This window comes from Sinohyriopsis cumingii, chromosome 9 (genome assembly GCF_028554795.1).
Source record: "Sinohyriopsis cumingii isolate HCF-2022 chromosome 9, ASM2855479v2, whole genome shotgun sequence".
Lineage (NCBI taxonomy): Eukaryota > Metazoa > Mollusca > Bivalvia > Unionida > Unionidae > Sinohyriopsis > Sinohyriopsis cumingii.
Window position 1 is genome coordinate 8920849 of NC_142969.1, and position 27567 is coordinate 8948415.

General features: G+C 38.3%; 1 protein-coding gene across 1 annotated transcript in view; it reads right to left on the reverse strand.

The window, feature by feature from the left end:
• Positions 1 to 27567, reverse strand: part of LOC149791250 (uncharacterized) — an 81882-nt gene that overhangs the window by 33305 nt on the left and 21010 nt on the right. The window contains exons 10-20 of the mRNA XM_089971321.1: positions 25556 to 25656; positions 24768 to 24932; positions 23854 to 23900; positions 23176 to 23292; positions 22714 to 22827; positions 5950 to 6063; positions 4541 to 4588; positions 4056 to 4154; positions 2240 to 2265; positions 1834 to 1925; positions 1169 to 1357 (exon numbers count right to left, since the gene is read on the reverse strand). Of these exons, the coding sequence (XP_089827447.1) occupies positions 1169 to 1357; positions 1834 to 1925; positions 2240 to 2265; positions 4056 to 4154; positions 4541 to 4588; positions 5950 to 6063; positions 22714 to 22827; positions 23176 to 23292; positions 23854 to 23900; positions 24768 to 24932; positions 25556 to 25656 (1112 nt within the window). The remainder of the gene's footprint in view (positions 1 to 1168; positions 1358 to 1833; positions 1926 to 2239; positions 2266 to 4055; positions 4155 to 4540; positions 4589 to 5949; positions 6064 to 22713; positions 22828 to 23175; positions 23293 to 23853; positions 23901 to 24767; positions 24933 to 25555; positions 25657 to 27567) is intronic.

The window sequence follows — 27567 nt, forward strand, 5'->3', positions numbered from 1 at the left end:
TTCCTAAAATATGACAGACTGGTTACACATAGAACTGAATATATGTTTAATAATGCGCTGCATAATAATTTATAAATTTATCCAGAGAATCAAGCATAATATTAATATCCTACATAATTTTGCTGTTTATCTTTAAAAGTTGTTCTTGTTGTTCTACTGTTTAACGCCATTTTTCAGCACAAGATAGGCCATACATGGCGGCCAGTATAACTGGTTGAGGAAAACCCTGGAAAATCCAGGGAAGAACCACCGACCCACGAGAAGCTACTGGCAGGTTTTCTCACATACCCACATTAGCCGAATCTGAGACTCGAACCCACAAAGACATAGGTGAAATGGCAGTGATCCGTAACGGTGAGCGCTTTAAACCACTCGTCCACTCGGGGCCCCATCTTTAAAAGTGAGAGAATCAGTGTGCTAATACGAGAATTCTTATGTGTTGCGGCTGCACATATTTTTAATACATGCTTGTAATTTGGGCCGATAGCCTATGTTACAAATAATAATAATAATAATAATAATAATAATAATAATAATAATAATTATTATTATTATTATTATTATTATTATTCTAGTATTTAATACAGTATTATTATCAACATTTTCAATAATCAGAAAATGTTCCACTTGAAACAAAACAAGAAAAGAAATACAAAAACTAATAATGTTCATTAAACGTGTCCGCAATGTCCAGGTGTACCTTATATTGGGATTCACAATGTCCAGGTGTGCCTTATATTGGGATTCGAATGAAGTCTTCATGATAAGCGAATTATGTGACTCTCTCTCTCTCTCTCTCTCTCTCATGCATCTGTGCGTAGCAGTCACACTCGCATGTTGACCTATTAATTAGATCTCATATAAGTACACAGTCATTTCGGATTTCTAAGACAGAAATGAAGATATGTCGAATTAATTATAAAGAATTAAAAATATACACTAAACAGAATGGAAAGTGCGATCCCTGAAATCTACAAGAGAATGCACCTTTGGTGATGCATGCATGGTCGAGATGGTATATATACATACATATATACATCTGCGTGATATGTGTGCAATATATGAGTATGATAAACTTACATTGTAACAAATTCTGAATTAAAACTCAATTTATCAGCAGGACGTCAAGTCAGATAAACAGTGGGTAGAAAAATGTATCTATGTATACCTTTCATATGCTTCGATGCACACATATTGATGCCCTAAATATGTTTTAGGTGCAGGAGCATCTATCTGAATTGATGCCTCCAGCATGTTCTGTATTCCAGGGACGTACTTTACTGTCGACGGACCAGACGAATGCACCGAGTTAATAAGATCATCAGAGATATACCGGATCATAACTTCGGGACTGGAACTTGAAATAAAAAAAAGAATTGTAATTTCTAAAATATTTCGAGACTGGAACTTGAAAATAACAACATGCAATGTATATACATAACTACATATTTGAAACCCGGAACTTAAAATGAAAATAAAATATATATGCATGTTCTGCTCAACCGATATTTGTCATTTGTTTTATTTATTTGTATGCACAAATCCATTTTGATCTTTTATGTTAGACTTTTCGAAAATTATAATTTTACTCGTGCTTGTTCTCTTTGATATTTGTAAGATCATTCTCAGTTTGGGTTTTATGTTGACCGTTTTATCTTCGTGAAAAAATCACTACAGACTTGCAACGTTTTGTTTATCAAAAATGAGTGTGTCAATAAAACCAAATAAATAAAGTTGTTGTAGAAACTTTAGGACCTAGATGGCATGCGCTGCAATGTCTCTAACGCAAAATATGGTGATGGACTGGTTTCAATATATGAAATGAATGATTACCCTCCTGCAATGAATACAGAAAGCTGACACGGCATAGAATTATAGCACGTGATGATACTGCCATCTTTTGGTGTAGGTTCAACAAACTTTACCTGTAAGTAAACGATAAAATGGTAATATGTCAGTGAGAGGACATTGGATGAATCGTATAAGGGAAATGTTAATCTCTAACAATTCTTACAAACAGTTTATAACTTAAACTATTTATGTATATTTGTGCATAACAATAATGATGTTAAAAAACAATTGCTCCTGTTCATTAGTACATATCAAATCTCGGGAATTAAGGTCTATGAATTAAATATTTCAAGCAACTTATATTTTGCTTTTATTACTCATCAAATAACTTTTTATTTTGTCTCTGACTTTTATCGTAAGAATTTAGAGAAAAAATATGTGCAATTACCTGTTGACTAGATATATCACCCCTTCCTAGTAAAGAAATAAACAACGAATTTCTTATTAATATAAACTGCATTACAATTTAGTAATTTTTAAATAATTTGCATTTGTACGAAAAGCAATTAACCGTTCTGTCATACCGATAAAACAATTTTCGTCATATAATCGAGTGAATGATAGCACTCAAATAGCCGTAATGTCAGCATTACCTGGTTGCTTCCTGTGCTTTCTAAATCACTCGTAATAACAGGCCCAATTGCCGTATTTCTTCCCCTTCTCTCTCCCTCTCTCTCTCTCTCTCTCTCTCTCTCTCTCTCTCTCTCTCTCTCTCTCTCTCTCGTCTCTTCGGATGATCGTCCATGACTTGGTTGCAGGCGTTTCACCTACGTGATGCTAAGGTATGGAGCTATTTTTTATTGTGCTTCCCGGGTCCTCACTAGCTTATCATCAGATAATTCACTCTATCTTATATCTGGCTCAGGGTCTTTCAAATTTCCAGACCTCCTGTCCCTTAGACAATTAAAAGCGGGAGAATTCGTTCTCCTCCACCGAAGCAAAGACGTTATTTCTTCGGCAGAAAAACGTGGACAGCCAAAAACTTCGTTGTACCAGAAAACAACCATGACATTTTTGTCCGGGGAACACACCCTCTCGTTTAGCTTAGCCAACCAGGATTTACTTTCTCTAAATGTCAAAACTTTAACACTCTCATCGAAGTCAAAATAATTCACTCTAGTCCGCCTTTATTAATATCTATTCTGGAAAATATCATTTTTAACACCTGTTTTCAATGGCCCAATATGTTACAAATTATATATTGTTACATCAAGGGCTTAACAAGACAAGTAAAACCAAACAAGCATTCCAATTTTCCAAAATATATTTTATTTCCTTAAAATTTAAAATCAAAGCAAAATAATTAAAAATAACTTTAAGTGTATGGATTTCTATAAAATTATCTTAAATTATACTACAAATTTCACATCAATCCGTAAACTATCCAAGGTATTCCGAATGAAGGTACTAATGTACTTATGTGCTAGCGTGCTAGCACCAATGAAGAATCGCAGTTGTAAATTTAAACGATTTTCTTCAATATAATCCCGTGAAAGTAGAATATCAATGAAGTCCTTGAAAGTTTCACATAATCCAACTAAATCATTTGAATGTTCAAATACTTGAACAGTTTCAAATAATCATCAACGTACTGTCTCTTTTAGAATAAATGTTTTCACACTGAGAGGCCATGAATATATTATAAATAAATTACGATTTCCTCTCTCATTTTGCAAAACTGGCATATGTAATACAAAATCCTAATAGGGAGCCTTAATTCTCTTATATAGTCTCTATATGTGCACCAAATCAACAAAATCTGAATCAATAAACAAATTCTCGAACATCTGCATTATTAGATTGTGAAATAATTTAATGTTCTGTCCTTCTCAAATTATTGTGTCAATCAACAGCTAGGGGCTTGCATAATATCTACGCAGGACAATTGTATTCCTAGTTTCATTATATGTTTTCGTGACCACCATTCAAATTAATGCGTGGCGTACTTGACCGAAATAGTTGTTGACTTGACCTTGGCAATCAGCCTAGATTTATGAATGTATCTCTAGGAAAAACGTTTCTCGCCTGTATAATTTCTGGTCCATTCACATAACTGATTTATGTATGTAAATTAATTGTTTCAAAATAAGTATATATATTTTTGATCTCGCAATGTAATTACTCTACTTCACATATGTGACCAACTTGAAGCTAAAAGTATATTTGAAATATGTTTGCTGTATCAATATAAATCAATGCCATACCTATTGAGCAATCCACCGAACCCTCATATCCAAGGCTACAATGACATTTACCGCCCTCAGTACAAACCCCATGATTGGAGCATGTACCTGCTTGGCAACCTATATGCAAACAAAACTGTGAGAATCTTTCATCGTGTGATCTAAATCAAAAAGCATTGCTCTGTCAAAAAATGTAATTTCTCACGTAGACGGCAATATACATCTTCAGCATTTATATGACTTTATTCCTTCAGAAATGCTATTTTCCTCGATTGTAGAGAGAGACAGAGAGAAAGAATTACAATACAGACCAACATACATGCGTGCGTTCGTGTGTGCGTACATACATACATACATACATACATACATACATACATACATACATCATTTAGTGTATAGACAAAGAATATTTAGAGAGGAAAACTTTGTCATCCAATTTGTTTCAAGTGTGACCATCATACGTATGTCATGACACTAATAATGTAACAGCCAGTTATTTCACTTACCAAGCATACTACATGTTTTATCATCACGAAATGTTGATGGACATCTGTCTGTAATAAAACAGAATATCAAATATGCTTCCATTACAGATTCTATTATAGTAAGCGTAATCTTAACATTGAACATTAACAAACTGTGAAATAGTCTTTGTTGTCAGATATACGTAGAATTGCAAGTTCCTTCCATTAGACGTTTTGCTGAACATGCATTTTTTTTCTTACACGTTTAACGCATCGCGATTAAACATATTGTCAAGATGATCTCAATACAGATCCTGTGAATTTTCTGCATGAAGAATCACGCAATATTATGTCTTTTGAAAGCTCCGAAAGCAGCCTTGCAAATCAGGTGACACTGCTTGAATAAAGAAAGCGTGCATTGACGCGGAGTAACAATACGTCGGTGAAGTTTTCATTTATTGACAATGCGTTGAGGTACTATCAGGTTTAAAGTTTCCCAACAAAATACTTAGTAAAACAAATACTCGTATCTCATGCAGCAATACACGTGTTCAAGTTGTGCATTACTGTATGCTGAATGTGTTGAATTTTCCTTTATTTATTAAATTGGTTAGTCATCGAGTAACGAAATAATATTATTAAATTATGCCATGCTCCTTGACAAACCACTCGTGGATTCTTTCAACATTGATAGCTGTCCTCTTCGATGACCAAAAACAGGAAGTAAACCTTAGCATTCAGAAGTATCAGAAACTTTACGGTGTAAGGGTAATGTGTGTACAAATTTAGAAATCAGTGGCATAAAACATCAGTCAGGTTGATAAATTTAAATTGTTTTGCTGTTATAGTCAGATCCGCTGTTATTATAGCCACTGTCGCTTGTTTCGCTGATACTTTAATGGCTTTTTTCTTTGTTATTTCTTTCATTTCAGGTTATATGAAAATAAATCAACACATATATACAATATTGCACAGTTAACGTCACGAAGGTCAAATTTGTATAAATAATGACAATACGAAATGAAAAACTAAATAGCTTATTTGCATTTAACTTCGATTGGCTCATCAAATTACTCAGTACTGGTACTTTTGATTACTCGAAGTCATGTTATTTTTTATGGAATTTTATATCAAATATTAATATATTCACTGAGCCAACAGTGCAAGGCGTGGCTAATCCAGCTCCAATTTATCTGCCCTGTCAAATACAAGAGAATAAGTAGCTCATTGTTTTGATATGCCATATCAAGGGGATAATCATCGCTGAGGTTAATTACTGGTCGGTATTTTAAAGTCTGAATCTAGCTTGACTCCATTTATAATCAGAGAACATATACAAGCGTTTAGTTTTCTTTTAACTAATTATACTCACTATCTACAAGGTGCATTGCTTTTATGTCTTTTTAAATACTCTCGTAACTTATATGATTTATTATGAAACTTTGTCTCACCTATTGTGCAATTGTCGCCCAAGTATCTATCGAAACAGTCACAGTTGTAACCATTTAACTCGTCTATGCAAACACCATGGCCGCTGCAGTACCCAGATTTGCAATAAGTTATGTCTGGAATTTATTTTGGAAACAGAAAAGTTAAATTAATTTCCTTGTTTCGGGTGTCACAACTTACTGTTCCAAAACGGAAACGACGTATGAAATATAAATATTGTTGTGAAACATTTCCATGAGAAAATATACTATTATTTTGAATATTTATCAGTCTGCATAAGGACAACTCGTCTGACCAGGTATGTCTCTTATGTACATATGTATCGGTAGTCTGGTATCGTACCTTCTTCTATTTCGTTACGAACGTAGTCAAGATAGCACGGTAAGAGACTACAACTTTGTAATGCATTTGCCTTTTTATATGACTGATGGCCTTAATCTCATTCAGTCTGAGAAATCGATATGGCTACTATACATACATACATACATACATACATACATATATATAGATATATATATATATATATATATATATATATATATATATATATATATATATATATATATATATATATATATATATATATATATATATATATATATATATATATATATATATATATATAATGCAAATCACAAAGTTTGCAAAATAGCACGATATTCGATTAGCAAATAAGTGCAGATGAAATGCGATGGAATACCTGTTCATCCCGTAACTTAAAATCGAATATTTTTACTATACTGAACACCGTGTCAAGAAACAATTCCGCGGTTTCTTTTTGATGTCAGATATTTGAAGACATGAAGTCTTTTAAAGCTGATCCAGTTGGTTAAGTCTTCTTTTTTGTATCAGCTAATTAAATTTTATTCTATACAAATTAAAAATACACGATTGTTCTATTTGTGATCTTGAGATGTGTATCATGAACGCATTAAACCGTGATCACCAGGCCAGGGGCGACCTGAGAATTATTTTACGCGCAGGGGGTGGGGGCAAACAGGTAGTGGTCAGCTATTAAGTTCTACGGATGTAGGCCGAAAACTTTTTAGGGAGAAATCCAGCTGCCCCCTCCCCATTGTTCCATCAGCCAGGCTGCCATGGATGTCTACTCGCCATTACACCACGATAACCAGGCTGTCAAGATGATTGTACTCGCGAAATTAATTGCATTGTGTAGTTCACATAGACCCGTCAATATTCATCAAAGATAACCTTTAAGTTCTCTCCGAAGTAAATATTAACATAATATGAAACGAAAACACTTTGCTTTAAACACATCTGTTGATAAAGCCTAGTCATATTTATAAACACAAAAACTATGCACCCGTACAGTACATGCAAATACTTTATATCGTTACACGATACGCCGTTTTCACGTTTTAAGCACAGTAAAAATAAACCAGTTGATGTATGCATGACTCGCAAATAACGTTTGGTAATACAACGTGCCGTTTTTGAATTTTAAGTTAAAAGTAAAATACCACTTCCTTGCCATATTACATATTACAGTATGCGGTACATTTATATAGTAAAACTGAAACATAATCGGTCTTGTTGTGCCATGTCAAGTTGACAACGTACAGACGCAGATCACACGAAACCAGCAATGATACAGCCTTACATATTGATACAGCGTTACATATCGATACAGCCTTACATATCGATATATCCTTACATATCGATGTGCTCATTCAATACAATAATATATTGGCCTCTATACTTTAGATTTGCAGTTCAGTCAGAGCTATGACAGTTAATAGTATAGGCATGACAAAAATATACAGTATTAACCTGATCTGACAGGGCATATCGACTTTACACCTTCATCGGGTCAATAATACGACAAAATCGATTTATGCAAAAATACGACAGAAGATGTTTTAAACAAAATAATGACATCAACCGCCTTTTCCACTCATAATTATTTGTTTCTTTAATTCACATTACCAATATTTCCATGGCACTTCCAAAGGTCGGTGAGCAGCAGAGGGGGCGAATCGGACATTTTGTCCAATCGTTATTTTGCTTAATTATTACTTTCTGCACTCAACGATCTAGTGTCGTCAGCGCCTGGTAAAAAAAAAACGACGTCGGTCCATCTTACACGATGGTGACGTCATTTGGTTTAATTAACACCTTCTGCGCGCCGATCCCCAGCGTCGTCAGCGTCCGGTAAGCACGTCGACGACCGCGTCGATGTCATCGCCCCCTCTGCTGCTAAGTGGTTATTTACAATGAAAATTATTTACAACTAACCGAATATTTGGTCAAGTCCGATACGATATCGTGTCCGAGGATCATGTAAATTTATCGTTACGAATCCATGTGGGGTCGACTGAGCATGACTAAAAAAGTTTCGAAAACCATTAAAGTCCATGTCACCGCCACACCATGTCTGCCAAATATTTCGTAGCGTGTGTGTATCAACGCCGTTGAACACAGCAAGAATATTACAGTTGTCTCTAATTACTTTTGGAATCTGAGTGTATCGTTGAGTGACATATATCACGTCAGTGTTTTTATGCCTGCCTCTGGAAAATATCCTAGCTGGGTTTTTTTGATTGTCTAACATAACATCATCGTACACGACTAGATTGTTAACGTCGCCATCAATATCATCAATACCCGGTGCATCATTGATATCTGTAATAAACTCGATGACATTTTTTTTAGCGATCGCTGATGCATTCTCGTTGAAATCTTTCAACACCTCGTAGCATCGTTGATCATCTACGCTAGGAGCAACCAAATACAACTTATCCCACTTCATCCATCTCATTATTAAATTGAGTAACAATTGCGTCTTGCCGGATCCAGATGGTCCGATGATAATCATCCGGATCGAGTTTGGTAACGCTGCAACATGCTTAACTGGTTCTCTTGTTTTAGTCGCCGAAAAATCAATTATATTCATATCTCTATACATAAATTATGGATCTATATTGTGTGAAGTGTAGAGTACGTACTGGCACAAATGATATGACAACCGCTACAACAAGAAATAACAGATCGGCCCTTACTGGCAAGTGTGTACAATGCGGTACAAAGAAATTTAGATTTATTTCTATTAAACCCGGGGATGTTTTAAAAAAAAGCGAGGAGGTGACATCGCAGCCAAATTGGCAAAACTCCCCGGAACCCCGTGGGCAAAGTATCCAGGAGAAAAACACCTCCCAGGATATAGCTACTGTGGCCCTGGAACACGATTAGATATCAGACTCGATGATCAAAATCAGCCCAAACCCGGTGAGTATCCAATAAACGCTATCGATAAGGCGTGTCATGTTCATGATGTTGCTTACAAAAGTAGCGATCTGCAACAGCGTCATATCGCGGATGTAAAATTAATTCACGCATTAAATGCTATTCCTGATAAATCCGTCAAAGAAAAATTAGCCTCATGGTTGGTAAAATCGGCTATGAAAGGTAAATTAATGATTGGAAACGGAGCTTCTGGCGCTGGTAATTGAAAACGATAGCGTTTATAATAACAACATGGAATCCATCTATTATTCTCCGAGAGGATACTGGAAGGGGAAGGCCGCAATTGGTAAGCTTGCAAGCGCTGCAAAGGTAACAAAGACCACTGCGGCTAATTGGTTATCCAAACAGGCTATATGGCAAATCTATCTACCACCGCCTAAACAAATCAACTTCTCGCGCTTTGATGTCAGCGTACCTAATGAAGTTCATCAGGCTGATATACTATTTTTGCCGCATGACAACGGTTACAAATACGCGCTAACCGTAGTTGATGTTGCGAGTCGATACAAACAAGCGGAGCCGTTAAAAACAAAGTCGGCAACTGAAGTAGCCGCTGCGTTTGAAAGAATTTATCGAAGAGGCCCTCTGCGCTGGCCAAATCTATTACAAGTTGATCCCGGTAGTGAATTTCGCGGCGCTGTTTTATCAACGCTAAAACATCATAGCGTCGCGATACGACGAGGTCATACTGCGCTACATCGTGATCAGGCAATTGTTGAACGATTCAATCGGACTCTCGCTGAACGGTTATTTGGATATCAATACGCGAAGGAATTCATCCAAGAAAAACGATCTCGAGAATGGGTCAAAAGGTTGCCAGGTGTAATTGCAGCGTTAAATAACGAGATTACCCGAGCAATCAACATGAAGCCCAGCGACGCGATTAAATACGAGTATATACCCGGAAAATCAAAAATAAATAGCGTTTCCAAGTCGATTCTTGGCGATGTCACTGTTAGATATCTATATGAACCAGGAGAGCTTGAAGGCGGTAAAAAAAGAGCTACTGATCCTATTTGGAGTGTTACCACACATAACATATCAACGATAACACGATCAACTGGTAGACCACCGATCTATAGACTGGATTCAACTGCTCCTCAGCGCGGATTTACACGCGAGCAACTACAAGTGATACCTAACGATACTCAATTGCCCCCACGTGGTCTTAACTAGCGCCGTTGCGTCTATTGCACTCAAGACAGGTCAACCTCACATTGTTTTTGACATGACCGAGACTGTTATCGATCCTATCCACGGTAAATTGGCGAGTGTCTTTATCCGAATAACGCCAACTCATTATACAATTGCAACTCGCGCAGTGATTATTCTGTTGTTGTCGTAGCGAGATTATTAATTCGGCATCAATATCAAAACGCCGCTGTTTTTTTTTATCCTGTTGGCGGTAACCCGAGAGTTTTCTATCAATGACGCTTGCATCGATGGTGACTTTGTCGCCGGCTTCGTCAGTGACTCCGTCACCGGCTCCGTCAACAACAATTCTTCGAAGCTGATTTATCCTTCGTACTCGGGACACTGCAAGATAGACTAGATTTGACCATTCGATGCGATTATCAACCATCCAAACAATTGTGTCCGTGATGGTTAGTCCCTGCGAGGAATGTATTGTTGTTGCGTATCCTAGCGTCCACGGGGATTTATCAGCACGTAGCGCGTCCTCGACGACGCTGATATCAACGAGCACAATATCATTCAGCACGAGAATTTGTTTTTTTGTCCCCGACGCTGTCGGGGCTGGAATTTCAACTTCAATGTTCTGCCGCCGTGTGTCCGCGGGTCTATAACATAACGGCACTGGACGCGTTGGAAACTTTTCCTTATGCAACGTAAACAACTTCCGCTGAAGTGTGTCTCTGACTATCTTTCTACTCGCTACAATCAAATCGTTTGGTCTCCATGTTTCCCAGAATTCATTCAACGGCGTTTCCGGAATCACCTCGCGGATTATTTCACACTGAACTCTATCCGGCTGTAATCTGATTAGTTTTTTAACCTCGCGCAGTTGTTCATCAAGTGCTCGGTAATCAGTATCGGTTTCTTCATAATAGTCCACAAAACCCTTTAACCAATCATGTGGACCCTCGCCGACAAATGGTGGTGGTTGGCCATGGTCCCCACACATGATTACTGCTGTATTCGCGCGCAGCAACCACTCAAGAAACATTTGTAAAGTATCTAACGAAACAGTACATATCTCATCCCAGATGATAACTTCAGGAATAAATTTTTCACCCATTCGATCAGGAGTCCACTCACCGCCGCTGTATCGAAAAAAGCTGTGATAAGTAACGGCGTCAACATTTCGTTGTTTTATCTCTCGCGCTAGTCTATGGGTCGGTGTAAGCACGATTATACTTGCCCGCGTTCGAAATAATTCAATTGCCCGAGTCGTCTTTCCTGACCCGCCACAGCCGCTTAAATAAACTGTTTTGTGTCTACAAATTGGATCAGAACACGATGGTGCATTAGACCATTCTGACAATTTATCACCGCGTAAGTAGTTGTTCTCAACGGTGACATCTGCTGACGGGGAATAATCGCGTCGTATTTCATTTTTAATTCTCCATGTACCCCAACTCTCGTCCGGACTAGTAAACCCGGCTACGTTTCCCTTATACGCTACGTCAATATAAAATGAATCAACGGCTACTCTAACCGCAGTGTCGGGAAATCTATTTATCATCGAGAATAAATTGATAGCGGCGTAACCCAGCATAGACGCCCTCAAATGTGGATACGCCGGGCTGTCTCCATCGCTGTAGGTAACAACTGTACCCAACTTTGTTCCATTGGACAAGAAAGCTGTTTCGCAGTTCACGTATCTATTTTTCGCCACTGCGTCCTTGATTACGAAATCATATTCTGCGTCATCTATAATCAGCCGTGAGCAATATCGTTTGTAGTCGCAGTTTTTTCCACCTTGTGTGAACTTACCGATTATTCTTCTACCGAGATCTTTTGCCTCGCGGTTTCGTTGGTTGAATATCTTTTTGGACCATTCGATGATATATTCCTCGTCGGCATCAATCTGTGCTCTGGATTCGTCAATTATGCTATCTAGACGCTCTGGTTCTGGTAACCAGACTTCAGTCTGCGCCCGGTATGATATAATCGCGTCACTGACAATCAACGAAACTAGCATGCTACAATCAATCATATACCGTAGCAGCGCTATTGGCAGCCACTTCTTTTCAGCCATGTGTCTACCGATCCAAATATAGCAACAGCGATGAAGTCCTGCCGCGAATTCAAATGATACTATGCGAGCGAATCCGGTTAAATCAAAATCAGGCAGTGGTCCATTAATAGCAACACGAGTCATTTCATGACTGGGGTGTCCAAATCGTCTAAAGTACTCGGCGGCGGATCCATACCCGAGAAAACTCGCTGGATAACAGGCAACCATATCAACCGAGATCATAGCGTCGCGGTTGTATTCAGTGTTCCATAGTCCACCGTGATAATACTCCAAACAACTGGATTGTACATCCGGCAGAAATTCCTTGCGCGTTGGTCTCCACGCATTTTTCCTTGCTGCAACATGAGCTACAACCGATGGAATCGTAAAACAATTTGTTAGCAGTTGTTCATCATGCTCTTCAAATTCCATGGCGGTTTTTTTCATCCTGTTGTGAAATGCTTCAGTGCGATATAATTCGCCGTTTGGTCTTACAAACTGATCAAAGGTATCCGCATCGTTTTCAGCGCTGCGAAGTAACCACACTGATACAGGGTCGTTTTTACACAAGTAGGCAATAGCATCAAATAGTTTCCTCTCCGCGAGAAAACCATCCCTGGAGAATTTTTCTCCCAGGAATTCTTCGGGTATATACTTTACTGTTCTATCCCGTGGAAATATTGTGATCGCGGGCGTCCATGCGTGTTCGTTATGATCAATAATTTTGATTGGGGCTCCCTTCGATTTATACTTCGATTCGTATAATACTTCACCGGTTATCGTTGTAACGGTTATTGGAAATCTCAGCGATGTTTCTAATCTCGCTATGTCGCTGATGGTTGCTCCACGCTCTTTTACGGTTAGTTCCCACTGGTTGATTTTGCTACGTCGTAAATCAGTCAATTTGTTTCCTCGACACGCATTTGTAAAATGCTCTATTATTCGTTCTGCTACACAATTTATCCCGGTTGACTGTTTCATCGGTTTCAGTTTTCCGATATCAGGTTTCTTATTTAACGGGTATATTCCATAAACAACTGCTGTTTCAGGATACGCTCGTTCATAGTATGGTCTGTCAATTCCGGTTAACAACCCCGGCTTGGAGTCGCGGCTGACAATGACTGTTTTCTTGTCGCTGAGAACCGGTTCAAATTTATCACGTATGATCCAATCGCCTGATTTCACCCGGACAATGAATTTTACTCTGAAGAAATATCTTTTACCGTCAAGTTGTGATATTATCGTTGCTGCGCGGTTGTCGTTCATGGTAGCATCAACAACACCATCAATTCGAAATGTTGACCAACTATGAGATGCACCATCACGCTTGAATTCATCGATACAATCGCGTATTTTACTCAACAGGGTTCTATCGTTTATTAACGCTTTTGGTGTGTCCTTGAGGACTCTATCGAGATTGAATTTAATATTTTTCCGGGGCTTAATTGCTGCCAATCTCTCAAACTCATCCATATAATTAAAACAAGTATTTAAATGAAAGAATATAGTATAATGAATCACTGCAAATGGTTGATGATTGGGTCGACAACCCCGTGCAATAAATCATGTAGAGGTGAATTCTGCGGGTATCATTTACAAAGCGTTCGTAATGGTTCTCTTGGCCCCCTCCCGTGCTTGGTTTGTCACGTCGGTGTAAGAGGAAAATCGCAGTTGTGTATTAATTGTGGCGGAAAGCGATACAGGGAACTAAAACGCTATTATGACAAACGAATAAAAAACGCCGTCATTGATCCCACCGCAGACTTCGTCATCAAAACCCCCCAAGACTACGTTGAAAGATTCATAATTAAACCAAATAATAAATTAGACAAATAGTATTATTATACAAATGGACCAAGAATTTCAGCCGCATCCTGTGTTCGTCAGTTACGAGGCGTCTCGCGACGGCATTGTTAGAAACCGCAAACTGAAGAAGCCGGTTGGTACCGTAAATAATCACGGGTATTTAATGTTTGGTGCCGGAAAGAAGAAATATCTCTGTCACAGAATCATCTATGAATGTTTTCACGGATTAATCGAGAATGGGCTTGTTATTGATCATATTAATAATAATAAGACTGATAATTCTCTTACAAACTTGCAAGCCATCTCTCAGAGTGAAAATAGTAAAAAAGGCCAAACCGGTAAATACCCAAAGAAAGCAAAACCCGTAAAGTCATTTGATACAACAACTCACGAGGAAAAAATATTTCAGTCGATGAATGAAGCCAGTAGATACTTTGACATTTGTATCGCCTCAATACGAAAAGTAGCAGAACGAGTATATCAAACAGCAATCTCAAAAAAGACCGGGCATAGAATTCGATTTTCATATGTAGATACGAAGTCACCGGCGCCTATGGCGCTGACGAGGTCACGTCTAACGAATTATTAAACACCTCGGGATTGATACACGGGGTTCATTTTTTTAATTTAAAAACAAGATGTTTTATAAGAATAATGAATATCGAAGACATCAATAATATATTAGCCGAGATTTCAAAATTAAAAAATCAAGGAATTGAATTATCTGATGGTCTCGACAGTGAAAAAATATTATCCGATTATGAGATTATTAACGAACAGTCGAAACGGGGGCGTTTTACCCTGGCCCGCGAGTATTTTTTTATAAAACGATTACAACATACGATCAATGAAAACTTGTACCACAATGACGCAAATGCATTCATTGGACTATTCACTGCCGTTGAAATAATACGAAAAAAACTTGGACGTGTTTATGAACGACGCAGGGAGATTTCTAGTAAAATCAAAAACATTAGAAGAATTATAGACGGAGTCTCCGGCGAGAAATTAGAAATTGCTTCGCAATTGCAATAATGGTAGGTGAATCACTTACTACTCGGCTAGCCAGAGAGCGGCTAGCAGCGCTTAGAAGGTTCATACCGTTACGAGACAGGGTCCGAGAACAACTTCAAACGCGGCAGCAAATGCAAACTGATTTTACTGTTGGAAGCGAACAACTCTTTGCCCCGGTAACTAAAGCGACCAAAGATGTTACGGCGGCAACTGTACCCGTTCTTGGTGCGCTTGAAAAGATAGCGGCTCAGACCGAACAAACAAAAAGGTCTTTAGAAACACTTCCTGCAAAAATAGCGGCTGCTACAACACGGAGGCCGCCACCACTCGCTATAACCGAACCACAAGAACCCTATGTTACAATGGCCGATGAAGAAGAACTAGGTGCTACTGCGAAAGAACCGGAAGAAGAAATACCCGAAGAAACACCGGAAGAAGAAATACCGGAAGAAAAAGAGGGGAATATACCCGGTATTGTACTCAAGAAGAGCACAATAGATCAAATTAGAGGCTTCAGCAACAGGGAAGAATTAATTAATTTTGCTGCCAACAATTTTGCTAAGAACATACGAGATAAGAAGCATATCAATAGCGGTTACGAGAAAAATATAAAGTCGTTAAAGGACTGGGCAAGAATAGTGTATTTAGCAAGTAAACATAAAGATGCATTACCACATCGTAGTAAATCCGATTACGACGCATTCCACAAGGAAGTTAAGAGTATAACACCAAAAAAAGGAAAAGGATACTCTGTTGGTAAAGAATCCTACGGCGTTACCTGTCCTAATAGTGTTCTCAGTGATATATCACGGCTGGAAGTACTAATCGGAGGAAAACGAGCCGGAAATAACTCTACGGAAATAATCAATGAGGCCGCTGATATTTGCAAGCGGTTATTTGCAGGCGGTATTATGGACATTAATGCATATCGAACGCTCATAGACGAACTCGTGGATGATTAATTGGAAAACTGGTGTTTTTAATAAGGATGATCATACACTACAACCATGATAAACCAGTACTCGTCTACGTGGTAAACTCGCGATTGCCTATTTACCGCGCGTACTATGGAGATGGTCTCGGTAGCACCATTGCGGGGTTATTTACAAGAATGGCTCCAAAAGTACCGCCGTTAGCCAAACAATTAGGAATGAAGGCTATTGATGTTATTCGTGATAAGGGTATTAGTGCCATTGGAGATGTTGCCGGAAAGGCGCTTTCAGCCGCGCGGGACAAACTAATGTCGTTGGTGAAATCCAGGAGAAAAAAACAGAAACCACCGGTAATGCCATCAACGACAGTGATGCCTGCAAATGTCAGTAAAGTAATAAATAACGCCGTGGAAGAAAAATTAGAGTCGTTGGCGACGAAGCCATCAATGGCTGAGCCATCCGCCGATGCGGCAACCAACGCGCTCATGAACGCGATAGCGGGAAGTGGTCTACGACGAAAAAATCGCAATTGAAAACATCAACATGATAAATAATAGAATGTTTGCGCGTACCGCTGATCCCGCGTTTGATATGGACGCCCCAGTGCGCAGGGATGATTCTGTCCGTGATTATCAATATTATTCTTATTATGCAGCGCAACCCGACCTACGATCGCGAATTGAACTTCAGGTCCAAGATACCAGTAAATACTTTCTGCCGTGTGAAGCGTTTATCGAAATTGAGGGAGAACTCGTGACAAATGCCGCCGATAATGCACCGTACGCAGATGACCATCGTATTCGAGTTGGTTTCGTCAACAACGGTATCATGGCGTTATTTGAGAGTGCCAGATATCTTATTGACGGGCGAGAAATTGAATCAATAGAACGCGAGGTTGATGTTGCAACGACGATAATTGGGTTGGCGAGATACTCGGATGATTATACAAGATCGGCGGGCCCATCTATGATGTTCGCAAAGGACTCCACCGATAACGCTGATCATCTTCAGTACATCAACGTGCTAGTGGAAAGAGATACCGCATTTGACCCACAAGCTGAAGCAGCCAATCCAGACCGCAGAGCAAGACCAGGCGCTGAGTTCAATATCATAAAAAGTACTAACGATAATTTTAATCTAGGATTTGCAACACGAGTAGGAATGTTGCAAAGACCACGCCGAAAGTTTTCATGCGCGATTCCACTCCATCACATATTTGGATTCTGCAGAAATGTCAGAAAAGTTGTCTATGGGGCTAAGCATACAATCGCGCTGACGCGAAGGGGCGATGATAACAATGCAATATGGCATGCTGCTGGCGTCGCTGCCGGTAAAGTCATTTTAACTAAAATGACATTGTGGATGCCGGTGCTGACTCCATCAGTTACCACGGAAGCACGATTGTTAGCATTTATGGAACAGGGAGGGAAATCGCTGTTGAGTTGGCTAACGGTAACAACTGATGCTAAAGAGGATAACGTCGCCGATACGTTTACATGGCACCTAGCATCAAAACAGGGTGTTTCAGCCCCGCGTCATATATTCATAGCGCTACAGAATAGGGAACGATTGGGTAATCAAGAACGCAGCCATATGATATTTGATCGATTAGGAGTCATGGAGGTTTCGCTGAGAATAAACGGACAACAGGAACCATCCGAGGATATACAGCTTAATTACGGTGACAACCATGTCGCACGTGTGTATCATCGATTGCTGTCATATATGGGTCGTGATCAAAACGTCGACACCGGTTTGCAAATATCACAACTTGATTTTAAAAACCTGTATCCGATTTATTACTTTTCGTTGGAACATCTTGATTTAACGAGACAATCCGTCGTTGATATACACTTCAGAGCTCGTATAGCCCCGGCTGGTGTTAATTATAGAGCGGTCGCTGTCATTCTCAGCGATAAATCAATGCTGCTAGAAGGCGTTGGTGGACGAATGAGAATCGTTGATGCGCCAGTGGAAAACATGTAATTGAAAGCACAAAACGCGTTTACAATAAAATGTCGTATAGTGTCGTCAGTGTAGAGTTGACTGATGGTCAAGTCAAGAAATTACGATCAAAGTCGGCTAAACAATGCGGAACCACAATAACGCTGAAGCCGTCACAGATGGCGGGTGGTAATCATAAGATATCGTTGACGGCGCGTCAAATAAAACATTTCAATGATGCGATGAGGAATAAAAAGGGTGTTCAGGTAGATTTCTCGGCCGCAGCGATTAAAAACATGGAAAAGACCGGTGGGATATTTCCGCTGTTAGCTGCGATTCCGGCATTAATTGCCGCGGCCGCACCAGCAGTGGCGAAGGCGGCGGCGTTAGGAGCCGTTGGTACCGCGGCGGGAATGGCATTAAAGAAGGCAACCGGGAAAGGTTACAAAAAAAAACGACCCGTGGCCGGAAAGGGTCTAAGACTACCGGGAACCCCGTATTCATGGTATTCGGGAAAGGGTCTAAGACTACCGGGAACCGTTTATTGACTCGGGAGTCAATGACTCCAATGTCTAATTTTGATTTAATAGACGCCGCAAACGCGCTAGCGATAAAAAACTTCAGAGGTGTTTTTATGAGGGATCAATTACCGGCGGCACCAAGAAATATTGAAACCGGCATAATTAACCTCGATGGGTCCTCCGGAGCGGGAACTCATTGGGTTGCATACGCGATTGATCCGCGTGCGATCGTCTATTTTGATTCATACGGGTTAGCCCCGCCGAAAGAGTTCATGCGGTATATCCGGGCGTGTTCAGCCCGGGCGTGTTCGGCCCGGGTTTTTTATTCCACGCTGCCAACACAGCGATTAAGCGACCCACCGATATGCGGCCGTGAGGTATTGAACGTACTCACGGCGATTTCATCATCGCGAAAACCACCTCATATGGTTGTAAACGAATATACTAGTGGGGTCGTAGAGGCCCGGCGGGTTAATTAGAAACGCTGGTTTATTTTACAATAACGATGATTGATATCTGGGGACGACCGGTTTCGGCGCTGAAAAAGCCCACGGAAACGCCCGCCACCGATGACATAAAAAAACTAATTGAGGATGAAATCGCTGATACGTTGAACTTAACCAGTGTTGACCCAGATGAAATAGTTGTATTTCAAGACCGCCAGGGTAAATTGAAATCCAGTAATGTGTCGCTGAATGACGTTTTAATACGACAGCGTGATGCCGCCGAGGACACTATCGCGTTGTATACCGGCGACGGACGACTCAAACCGGGTGAATCCATCTTGACGATAAATGGAAAAATAAGTACACTTGGCGACAATTATATAACCATGTCGGATTCGTTAAAAAATTTGTATAATAAATTTAACATACAAGCAATTCAGTTCGAGGGGATACAAGTATCTGTCACCGGTATGCAATTAATTATCAATAGTTTTTTTGGAACCACGACGATAACCGAACCAAATCTTGAAACAATAAGAAATGCTATTTTGGAGTTTACGGCGATGCCAGCCAATTTATCCTCGTTACGAAAAAATGTTAACAAGATTGATAACGCCGTTGATAAATTCTTTGGTAAAAAAAATATCAAACCGGATGAAATCACAATAACTATAAATGATATCACTGCGTATGGACAGGAAATAGAAAAAATCAGAATTATTGTTGAAGCGTTTAGACAATCACTATTGAAAACAGGGCAATTTGAAAGAATAAAAATCCCTCATGAGAATATCATCAACACAGTATACACAATTCAGCATGGATCATTCGATTGGACTCCTACACAGAATACAGTAGATATCACCGCAACTGTTAAGGGTATTTATCGATTGACATTGATTTCGGCGATGCAGTTTAGTATATCATCGTCGAGTTCATCCGGGTTTAACAATACAATATCAACAATTATAGACAAGGACGCAACTGAACGGTTTGTGATTAAGGCCGTTGATAGCAGTATATTTAGGGCAGACATTACATGGTATGTGGAATTTGTAGCGAATCTAAGTAATTAAAAACACTAGCTCTTTTAAAATAAAAATGACCACCAAGGAAATTGAATCAGAGGTATCACCGACGTCACATCAATATCGATTCGATACCGCAAAAGAATTTTCCGCGAATTTGAAAACGCTTTCCGAACAATACCGTGCAAAAATAAAAAAATACCGTCGTAAAATAACCGCCATCGACGCGGTCGTGTACTCGGTGTCGGGTATAGTAGCTGGCGCCGGTGTTATTTTATCCACGGTGACCACGATAACCCCGATCGCTGTTCCAATCGCTGTCTCCGCAATGACAACAATTGCTGGAGTCGCCAACGCAATCACTAGGAAGATATCATCGTGTTTTCAGAAAAAACTCAACGAGTATACAGTAAAACATCAAATAGTATCCGACGCGTACTCGAAATTATCCGGGTTGATCTCGTTGTCAATTGATAATTTGTTCGTATCCGATGTTGAATTCTCCACGATGGTCCAGTTGTATAGCTCCGCGATGTCAAAAATCGAGGATTTTCAACTGGAAGCCGAAACCACCTGGTTGTTGAAATTAGACACTAAAGAAAACGAATAATAATAATGTCGCTGAACCCCGAAGGGTCTCAATTACTTCAGCGGATCGCGGAGAACACCACTCCGGTACAAACAAATATGATATCGATAACGTCAACGAAACCCGAATTCAGTGTGAACTTCCCATCGCCGGTTCCAGTAAAGGAAATAGCGCTAGCAAAATTGCGAGTATATCACAGTTGGCCTAATATCCGAGCGGACGCATTTAACGGACAACAACCAAATAACTCGCTGGTTTTTGCATGGACAAATAAGCCCGATGGGACCCCAGACTGGAATGAGGTTACAATACCAACTGGGTCATACCAAATAGAGCAAATCAATAAAGAATTTCAACGCAGGATAAAATCGATCACAGGAAAGGAATCAAAAATCGCTATTACGGTTCATGAACCGACGTTATCGTCGACGATTGAAATAAGCACACCGGGGTATATGGTTGATATTTATAACAGTTCAATAAGAACCATACTAGGTTGGCCTGAGAATCCACCCGCGGACTTGCACACGAATGAGAAATCGTATCATGAGATTAATCCCGGGTATCGAGATAATTTGTCTATTATGAAAAACACGTCATTACCCAGCAGGTTTATATTTCAAGACATGGACACCATGCAGTGGTATTTTCAGTATGACAAAACCCCTGAATCGATCGTCGTATTAACAGTTAATTTAGATGATATCACTAATGCGTTTGCCGAGATTAATTATATTTACCATTCACAACTAGAACAGCTACGGCAAACAAAAGCACGAAAACACGTTGAGGTGTTAAATCAACTCATATCAGACATGGAATATATCAATGAACGAATCGTTAAAACAATATCCGATAACAGCGATGGTAATAAACAAAAACTCCTAACCGAGTATAATATCACAGAAGCCGATTTACCCGATTTAAAGTTTTCAGGATACAACGCACCAGAACTAAGAAAATCTCTTAATGATTTTCTCGGTCCATCAACTAATATCCTCAAACACGATAACGGAGATGGTGGTAGGCATATCGCCCCGTACAACGTAAATATCGCATCGGTGATAGCGATTAATCTAGTGTGTGATGTTATCGAAGGGAGTTACCAGGTAAATACCAAGCAATCAAATCAAGCTCAACAGGGGTATATCCTTTATTCGTTTTCACCAACAGCCCCTCCCGGATTTTTAATCGTTGAGAGTCCGATTAATCCAGTCTATATGAGATGCCATAATCGGTTTTTAACGAGAATTAATTTTAGAATTACCGATCAGTCAAATAACCTAATTGATCTACAGGAGGAGGAGTTAGTGATCACTCTGTTTGTAAGATCATTGTAAATAACTTCTTAGCAGCAGAGGGGGCAATGACATCGACGCGGTCGTCGACGTGCTTACCGGACGCTGACGACGCTGGGGATCGGCGCGCAGAAGGTGTTAATTAAACCAAATGACGTCACCATCGTGTAGGATGGACCGACGTCGTTTTTTTTTTACCAGGCGCTGACGACACTAGATCGTTGAGTGCAGAAAGTAATAATTAAGCAAAATAACGATTGGACAAAATGTCCGATTCGCCCCCTCTGCTGCTCGGTGTGTATGACACCTTTCTTGCATACTCATTAGTTCCAATAAAAAAATAACCTGACATATCAACGATATTCATAAATATGACATGACGAAAATGCAGTGGTGAAAAAAATATCCGTTTTCTTTACAGATAGGTCCGTGACAGATTATATTAATTTCATTCCTTCGTCTTTTCTTGCTCCTAATACCACTTTTACGAGGTTGGTACTATAGATACAAACAGCATTTTGAGTCAAACTTTATCAAAATATGTCTTGTCTCTTGAATATCAATGCTTGCGAAAATGTTGTTTCTAATCATTAAGAATAGTAACTGTAGCTGTTATAGGTGTTGCTTCTTAGTTCAATTACACTAAAATGAATCATACTAACAATTAATGTTCAGCTGCATAGTTGCGAGAATCTTGGAAATAAAGCATAAATACAGAAACTCACAAGTGTCACAGAAAGTTCCAGTCCAACCTCTGTCGCAATGGCAGTAAAACTTAACGCCAGGAAGATCTTTACAAATGCCGTGTCCACATCGACCCTTGGGACAATCACTTTGTTCTTAATGTAAAAGATATCAATCGAAATACACAAAAGGTAGACACAATTCAGCTCTGCTTAGAGTGTCGAATATTTATCAGATTATTAACGGACACACTTCAAATATGCGAAAGACGGCCATCAAACGAAAGGAAGTTGCGAAACTATTATAATTTAATAATAAAATATATGGCAAGAATAAGTTATCTTGTCAGGTACATTACGATAGGTCAAACGGGATGATGATTTATAAATAAGTTAATAAAAAGACATTAAACACTATCACAAGTTCACTCATTAATACATACGTTAATAAATCTTTTAACTTAAATCATACTTTGGATCAAATATGTTTTTACAAAAACATACCTTTCTCGCAAAATTTTCCATAGAAATGGTCTGAAATACACTTGCAAAAATATTCGTTTAAATTGTCCGGATCTCGCTTGCAAACACCATGTATACAATTACTCTTTCCGCATGGATCTGAAATTTAGGTTACTTAGAGAATCTTACATGTGAAGAAAAAAGATAATTGCTTCAAATCTATTTTTACGTATTGCTCAGAAGTACAATCTGTTTTCCAAGAATGAGCCTTAATTTAAATTCGACAAGGATCGTTACATTCTGCGGCATAAAATAGAGAACAAGTCAAATAATACTCACGCTATAGTCAGTATAGTCAGCTTAGATGTACTAGTTAATACATAATAAAGAAACTCTTATACGAGTATGATACATGCATAGACGAGTCTTAGCATTATAAACAATCACTCCAAATCTGTGCCTACCTTTACAAAAATTATTATGAAATACTTGATTGATCTATTTATGAACAATCAAGTGAATTTAAGTCAGATTTGCTGCGTCAATCGCTAATAATATATTGCAAAATGTTGCTCGAGCGGACTCAGTTTATAGTTAGATACAGCTGAGTATCATCAGCAATATACATAACGCTCTTGTATTTCTACGGTGTTTAAGCTTGAAATGTTATAGGAACATAGATTTAGTATCATTCTAAATATTAATGACTGGATACGATACCTGTGGGAATTATTATCGCATTGATACATGTTTCATCACTGACTGCACTGAAAAAGATAACCATTTAGATGTGCGAAAATAACACAAATAACTGACAAGTATGATAATTATTTAGCATGCAATTTATATTCGATGAGTTTAAAGGAAGAGCCTGCCTTCAAATTCAACTTAAATCTCAGACAGTTAATATACTGGCTGTGATCTGCGAAATATGACCAAATTATGACATGTCCCTGGATCACGATGTAAAGTGACTACCTGGTAAGCCGTCCCATTATTAACGTGGATTTCAGTTAAACAACATTTAATGCCAAAACAAAACACACCTAAAACGTTATTATTTGTGCAAAGTTATCTGAATCACGCAAATGAAAACTGTGTAATGCTAAATTTGATAAAATAAATTGTGTATCCAAATTAATACAACTTCTAAACTGATTACTAAATTCAACTGGTCATTTTTTTTTCTTATTTGGTTAGAGAAGAATGTCAGACAAAAAACATTTCTATTTAGAACATATTCTTTTCGTTACATCAGGGAAAATTATAAAGAAATACACTTCGTTCAACCGTTGAAACCATTAACGAAATTTACATTAAGGTTCAATTCATGTGATGCAGACACGTCCAAAACTCAGGTCGTGAAGGCGGACAGGAAATATTTATTGTTTTTATTAGTATGCAAAATATAACACATTTATTATATAAACGGTCAATGCTAAACAAGTTTTAACCAGCCTTAGCGTCATCGACTCTCACTGACAAAAACACAAAACAGAGATAAGACAAATAATTGACACAAAAATGTGCTGAAATTATAACAGTTTGCATGACTATTTCTAACCGAATTAAAGCTTGAAAAGTTTTGGATGTTTCGCCTAGTTGTCCTTTATAAATAAATATATATCGCCTACCCTGTGGAATCCTGAGCAAATAAACACAATGAAGGAGTGCCATCAGTTGAGTGGCTTACTCTAATGTCCATTTTCCCATTACCAGTGCCGTTCCTGATTACGTCTGTGTCATTTTCTGCCAGGTCTAGAAAATTCTGGCCAATCCAAATGGCTGTTATTTGTGCACTGAAATTAAATAAAATCGCTTTAAACGGTCAATATAGATCCAGGTCCTCTAATAGATACTGCTTTCGTTTTCCTTTACTTATGTCGCTGTTTCCAGCAACGTTTTCTCTCTCTCTCTCTCTCTCTCTCTCTCTCTCTCTCTCTCACACACACACACACACACACACACACACTATGACACTATTTCCTTATATTGTCATGCACAATTTGTCCGAAAGTATACAAATAAAATATGGAAACATTATGAACCCCTTCAAGTAATTTTTTAGCTGCTATAAATATCAGAAAGTGTCCCTAATAACACTTTTCTGAGTAAGAAAACGAATAATAAATTCTGGACGTTATTAGTGAATATATCAAGTTTAACTAGATCTTAAATTTTTCCAATTACCTTGCTCAAAACGTGATTACACCAAAAATGCATCAACAAACCCCAAATTATCTATCATTAGATGCATTTACAATTTCTATAGCTGATTATTACTGTTATATTGCTAAATTGCACAAATTGTTTAATCGAATCAATTTATTTGAGCAACCATTAAATATTTTCGTATTCTTGAAGTTTAAAATCTCAAATATTGGTTGTGTTACCACATTGTATCAGACTATCTATGGCTTACCCTGCAACATCGGTTCTCGCATACACGGGGAAAATGCATGTAGCACTGACATCGCAAACCAAAGTGTCCTTTTTGGGAATATTGATAAAATATGGTTTGTCCTGCAATGCAGAAACGTGATTTTTAACATATTTTCTGAGACAAATGTCCAATAAATAATACCGTATAATTAAAATGTAAATACTGTCAGGAAAACCTCTGTCGACGCTGAGGCAAATAGTTTTATTTGTTCGAGCTATGCAACTCTTCGTTAGACGAAGATAAAACAAACAGCGAAAACACAAGATGGGAAGATACTCTCTTCCCAATTGTATCTATTTAAGCATATAAAGATAAAGAGAGGATTTTAAAGAAACCTAATGCATAATTTTTTAAAAACTCTATTTTCCTTTATTTTCACCTTATTTAATGATCATACTATATTCGTTTCACAGTGAAGCATCCTATTATTGGACACTTGCGTTGCTCAGCGTTAATATAATTTTACTTCTTGACTTCCCTCCATATCTTAACCGTTTTGTTCAGCATATATATATTAAATTTCACTCACTATAATTAATCTTCTTTATCGTCTTACACTATTATTCTATATACAGAAGATCTCAAATGGCTAACGATTTAATATTGAATTTATGAAATGAGTTGAATAATGTCCAGCTTTTGCGAGCCTTGGTGAGCAAAAGCTGGAGATGATTTAACGAGTTTCATAAATTTATATTAAATCATTATCCATTTGAGATTCCTTTTATAGCATAATTTTATTTCAGTAGAAATTATATAGATAGAAAGAAGAACGAATAATTTTGTTTATTCTGACAGACGCTGTACCTTTCATTCGTTGTGCGTAAATATAGTCACAAACAATGTTGAATTAATAAAAGTATATTATACATTTTTGAAAACTATCAATAAAAAAGCGTCCATCCAAATGAACATAAGATTTTACAAAAGACAAACCATTTGTCAACACAAAATGTCCTGTGCGTGTGACGTCACATTGTCTGATACGATGCAAAGTACCGGTCTGAGTTGGCCTATAAAACACAGTAACAGTGTTTACGTTGAAATTTCACATCACAACTAAACATTACATTGTTGCGATATTTTTGTGAAAAGAAGATTACTGAATGCAGAAATATGCATATTTACTGTAATTTATTCAGACCGGATATTTTCAGCATTTGATTTGGAGCATTAGATTGTACAGAAGACGTAAACAAATCTCTTTTGAGTTGGACTTGCATTACATATTTAACGGGTAAATATGATGTGGTTGGATAAAGTTCTGTCAGTTGGGGAGACCGGTTTATGAATATTTTATGAGATTTGTTTCTCTTAATCACTTAGCAATACTCTATTCCATGGCCAGAAGGAGAGAGAGAAAGAAAGAGTTCAGGCTCTCTTAAAGTAGGTGTCACTCATAACGGTGTAGATACGACTACATCTTAGGGAAGGGCGATACGAGAAAGGTACGGGGATAGATCGCTAATGTGTACGAAGAGGTACGCGATCGAACTGGAAAACAGGAAGTCGAGATCTAAGTGTACGGCAATTCTTCACGAAGCCGTGGGTGAGTAGGATATATATTGTCGATTTATATTCTGCGAGAAGTCGACTTTGCCATAATAGGCATGCCTTACAATCTCCAGTTTCACTTTACCCTTGGATCACTCATGACCCTCATGATAACTGGCTTAGTCAGAACCACTCTATGTATACTCAGACCCTGGCTTGCTTTTCTTTACACCAATGTCTATGAATTTGTAAATCATAACTTGTAATGGATATAGTTTATTAAGTCAGTCTGTTGACTTATAAAGAAGCTGGCGTAGAACCACAATCTACAATGAATTATAGCATCTACTTATTTTACAATACATAGCTGTAGTACTGATGGTTTTGTTAAACTCTCCATAGAAGAATCAGATAATCCCAAATTCTAACAATCATTTTCTTTGTTACATGAATGTAAATTACACTTCCGAAAATTTATATGAATTCCAATTACAAAT